This window comes from Nanorana parkeri, unplaced genomic scaffold, assembly GCF_000935625.1.
Source record: "Nanorana parkeri isolate BGI_ZX_2015 unplaced genomic scaffold, ASM93562v1 scaffold149, whole genome shotgun sequence".
In the NCBI taxonomy this organism is placed as follows: Eukaryota; Metazoa; Chordata; class Amphibia; order Anura; family Dicroglossidae; genus Nanorana; species Nanorana parkeri.
The window spans coordinates 360,011-364,874 of record NW_017306417.1 but is presented as its reverse complement, the minus strand read 5'-3'; the positions used below and the strand labels follow the sequence as shown (position 1 = coordinate 364,874).

The following is a 4,864-nucleotide window of genomic DNA, read 5'->3' as shown; positions in this document are numbered from 1 at the left end:
GGAGTAGAGTACAGAAATTCCAGGATCATAGTTACATAGTATTTGAGGTTGAATAAAGACATAAGTCCATCAAGTCCAACCTATTGTGTGTGTGTGTGTGTGTGTGTGTGTGTGTGTGTGTATTTATATTTGAGCAGGTGTGTGCGTGTTTATGAGTCCATGTATGATTTTGCTCTTAGGCGTACCTGTACCCCGGTATATTATGGTCTCCGAGGAACTCGTCCAGGAGTTTTGTGAATGATATCACACTCTTAGCTGAAATCACTTCCTGCGGCAGCGAGTTCCAGACCTTAACCGCTCTTACTGTAAAGAACCCCTTGCGCCCTGTGTGTTGAAATGTTTTTTTCCACCAATTTTTGGTTGTGCTCTCTGGTCTTTGTTACGGAGCTAACCGTAAACAGTTTGTTGGTAATGTTGCTGTCACCCTTGAATAGTTTATACAGGAAAATCATGTCCCCCCCTTAATCTCCTAACCTCCAAAGAGAACATATTTAATTTTAACAACCTTTTTTCTTAACTCAGGTCCTTGAACCCCTTAATGAGTTTGGTTGCCCTCTGCTGGACTTTTTCCAGCTCAAGGACATCTTTTCTGAGTATAGGTGACCAAAACTGGACCGCATACTCCAGATGTGGCCGTACCAGTGATCTGTAAAGTGGCAAAATTATAGACTTGTCCCTGCAATACATTCCCTTCTTAATGCAAGACATAACACTGCTTGCGCTGTTTACAGCAGCCTGGCACTGCGAGCTGTTATTCAGTCTATAATGACCCCCAGATCCTTCTCCGTTTCCGACTTCCCTAGTTGCATACCCATAAGTGTATAGTCCATTTGCCTATTGTTAATTCCGAGGTGCATTACCTTACATTTATCGACATTGAACTTCATCTGCCATACATTATTATCAGTTATTATGCCATGATCTTGGATGAATTCCACTAAGTAGTCCTTAATAATTCCCTCTAACAGTTTACATACTATGCATGATAGACTAACTGGTCTATAGTTCCCCGGATGGCATTTTGACCCTTTTTTGAATATAGGTACCACATTAGCCCTTCGCCAGTCGCTTGGCACTCTACCAGCCATTATGGATTCCTTAAAAATTAGGAACAATGGCCTCGTTATCTCCTTGTTCAGTTCCTTGAGTACCTTGGGATGTAGATTATCAGTTCCTAATGCTTTATTTGCATTTAGTAGTTTAAGCCTTTGTTGTATCCCACTTTCAGTCAACCACTGAGGTGTATTTCTTGTTAAATTTTGTGTTTTATCATGTACATTAAACCCGTCTTTTTCCTTGGTGAATACCGACGAGAAGAAATTATTTAGCGCCTCGGCCCTCTCCCTGTCGTTTGTGAGTAACGTCCCATGTATGTCCTTTATTGGGCCTATTTGTTCCTTTCTCCCCTTTTTACTGTTTATGTACTGATAAAAAATTTTTGGGTTCTTTTTACTAACTTCGTCAATAGGTTTCTCACATTCAATTTTAGCTGCCCGGACTACCAGTTTACATCTTTTATTACATTCTTTGTAGTTTTGGAATGCCAATACTGTCCCCTCCGTTTTATACTTGCTACTTTTGTTTCTTTAATGTATAGTTTTATTTAGCCATATTGGCTTTGTTTTTGATCTTTTACTTTTGTTACCCAGCGGTATACATCTGGTAATAGCATTTTTTTAATTTGTTCTTGTAACAGTCCCACTTTTGGTCAAAGTTTAATTTATCAAATACGTTTTCCCATTCGATTTCACCCACTATGTCAGAGGTAAGGAAAGTTGTCCTTCAAAAATTTAGCATCCAGGTAACCTAGGACATCTTTTTTCCCAGTGGACAAGATGACGGTGCCTTTCTTTGCTCTAATTTTTGTATAGAACCCCTCAGTGTCAAGGCCTCTTCAGCTGTTCTACGCTCTATGAAAATGGCTCTGACAATATTTATTTTTCATGAATAGAGATGAGATGGTATTTATGACCTAATTGTGTTGACTAACATTTTCCTTTGACAAATACAGAATACCTAACAAGCTTCTCTTTTTTTTTAATAGAATGGATGCATTTTCCGGAGAATAGGATAATGGAAACTGCAAGAGAAGGGTAAAAAAAAATAGGATTTATATGTTCTCGGACATACATTTTTGTCATATGTAATATGCTGTCCCTTGCGGTCAAGAAGATGGTTAAAGTCATGAAAAGACTGTCCATAGGGAACATCGCCTAGAAGATCCTGGATAGTCATGGCCTCAAAGGTGTCATGTCTGTATATTTTGACAGTGGTTTGTTGGGCAAGTGCACTTTGGTACTTAAGTGTCACTCGCCCAACATCCAACTACAGTGGCTACAAGCTTAGCAAAGTGGTGTTGGCTCAGAAAAACATTACTTTTGGCAATATTAGAACTCGACCTATCAACCCCCATTCCTTTGAATTTGTTATTAACGAGCCTGAGAAATGTGAAAATAATGGGAGCCCCTTTTTGGTTATTCTGATAAGTACAACCCATAAGGAGTTTGATGCCAGACAAGCCATCCGAGAAACTTGGGGTAATGAAAGCAACTTCAAGGGAATTAAAATTGTCACACTTTTCCTTCTCGGCAAAAATGCAGATCCAGTATTAAACCAGATGGTCGAGCAAGAAAGCCAAATATTTCACGATATTGTGGTGGAAGACTTCATAGATTCATACCACAATCTAACCCTCAAAACTATGATGGGCATGAGATGGGTGGCAACCTTTTGCTCCAAGGCTAAATATGTCATGAAAACAGACAGTGATATTTTTGTAAATATGGACAATTTAATTTATAAACTACTGAAACCAACCACAAAGCCAAGGAGGAGGTATTTTACTGGATATGTTATCAATGGAGGACCTATAAGGGATGTCCGCAGCAAATGGTATATGCCAAGAGACTTGTACCCAGACAGTAATTATCCGCCATTTTGTTCGGGAACTGGGTACATCTTTTCCGCTGACGTGGCAGAACTCATTTATAAAACATCCCTCCACACAAGACTTTTGCATCTTGAGGATGTGTATGTGGGACTTTGCTTGCGAAAACTTGGAATCCACCCATTTCAAAACAGTGGCTTTAATCATTGGAAAATGGCTTACAGTCTGTGCCGATACCGTAGAGTGATCACAGTACATCAGATTGGCCCTGAGGAAATGCACCGAATTTGGAATGACATGCAAAGCAAGAAGCACCTACGATGTTAAGTTTTGCAGTTCGTTGCATATTTTTTTTAGCGGTAGCGAGAAAAAACAACTTTATTGTACAGGATGTATAGACAATATTTTATCTTCTATGTTCATTTTTATTATTGGTCTGTACAGAGCTGGAATTTGAGATCAGCCCACATCACTACAGTGGGCATTGTTGTCTATTTCTCCTAACATTTCACAAATTATACTGAACTGTTTTTCTTTTGTTTTCTTCTATATCCGTTAATGCTATGATGACTTGACAATTCTGTGTTCCCTGGACTTATGAGCAAAGTCTATGTCTACTCTATATAGTGCAATACTATCATGTACTCTGATTTCCATTTAAGTAGCAGTCTAGGATGCTGTATTTTTTTCACCTTGTTTTTTTTATCACTGGCTGTTTTGCACGATATTAAGAATGTATGTATTTTACATTTCATATCCATACAGGCATGCAGATACAGTTATGTAAGATTTACCGTGTTTGCAGTATTCAGATTCATAAAGCCCAGCGTCAGCCAAATATTTTGTTTTTTAGGGGCTAGAACCCGTCTGCTTTTAAATGTCAGCTGTCTCCTTGTTGAGAAGCTTTTCCCTCAATCGACCTGATACTAGGAAGTGAGAGGAAATCTGCCAACTGAGGATACAAACGGCAAAACATTTCTGGCAGAAGCTGTAATGCTTCCCCCCTGGATTTTTTTTTATTTTTTTTTATTTGACTGCCTCTGTTAATGGGGATTTCCCCTTGCATTCTTTTATGTCTGACATGTCACATAACTAGGAAGTGGGATATTTTCCTTTGTTTCTTCACTGTCTGTGCATCTATTGGTGTGAATTTCTGCTCACCTCCTGTTCTACCCGATATGTACAAATAGAAAGTGAGAGATATTCTCTGCCAGAAATAAAAAATTGGCCAGGGATCTAACCCTTCCACCCTCTATCCAAATCTAGTCTGAGCTGGGGTTGGGCTTTAGCACATAAAATGGTTAGTTTTAGAATGTAGTATTTGAGACTGGGACAGTGTTAGTGATTATTCGAAGTATAAAGATGAAGCTGTACCTTCTTTTGGCTATATCAAAGCTTCTAATGTTTTTGTGATAAACCAGGTCTTTTTGCAAGAATATACAAGGCCTAATGAAGACTCATAAACCTTTTTGAAGGGCAGTCATATCAAACTATTTAATCAATAAAAAAAATCCCCTGTTCAGCACTTCCTCTTCCTAATTTTAACAATAATTTTATCAACTAAGAAGTTCTTAAGTTATGATAACATGCGAGTGGCAACTTTTTTCCATTGTGAAATGGACAACGATCAGGAAATTCTCAGTAGAGAAATGCAGATAACATCTATGTATATATGTTTCACTACTCCCACAGAGTTCAATTAAAACTGAACTCTGGACACATGCATTTTCGTTTAAATATATTCTTCAATAGTCACAAAGGATATAAATCTAGCAGGCCCACCCACTACAGGTTGGCTGCAGAAAACTACAGGAGGGGGGCAGATACAAGACCAGTCATCTTGCAAAAGGAGAGAGAGCAGCAGTGACTGGTCTTTATTACAGGCAATGTTTACTTGATCAACTCAAATGTTTTGTCATAGTGCATGGTTTCACTGATAAAAATAAATAAAAACAACGTTAATAGGACTAAAACTGA

At 38.4% G+C, this 4,864-nt stretch overlaps 1 protein-coding gene across 1 annotated transcript; it reads left to right on the top strand.

Annotated features, from left to right (window-relative positions):
- The first annotated feature begins 2,233 nt into the window (after nucleotides 1-2,233).
- B3GALT1 (beta-1,3-galactosyltransferase 1) lies at nucleotides 2,234-3,214 on the top strand. The gene has a single exon (XM_018554248.1). The coding sequence runs from the start codon at nucleotides 2,234-2,236 to the stop codon at nucleotides 3,212-3,214; it is 981 nt and encodes a 326-aa protein (XP_018409750.1).
- Nucleotides 3,215-4,864: the final 1,650 nt, after the last annotated feature.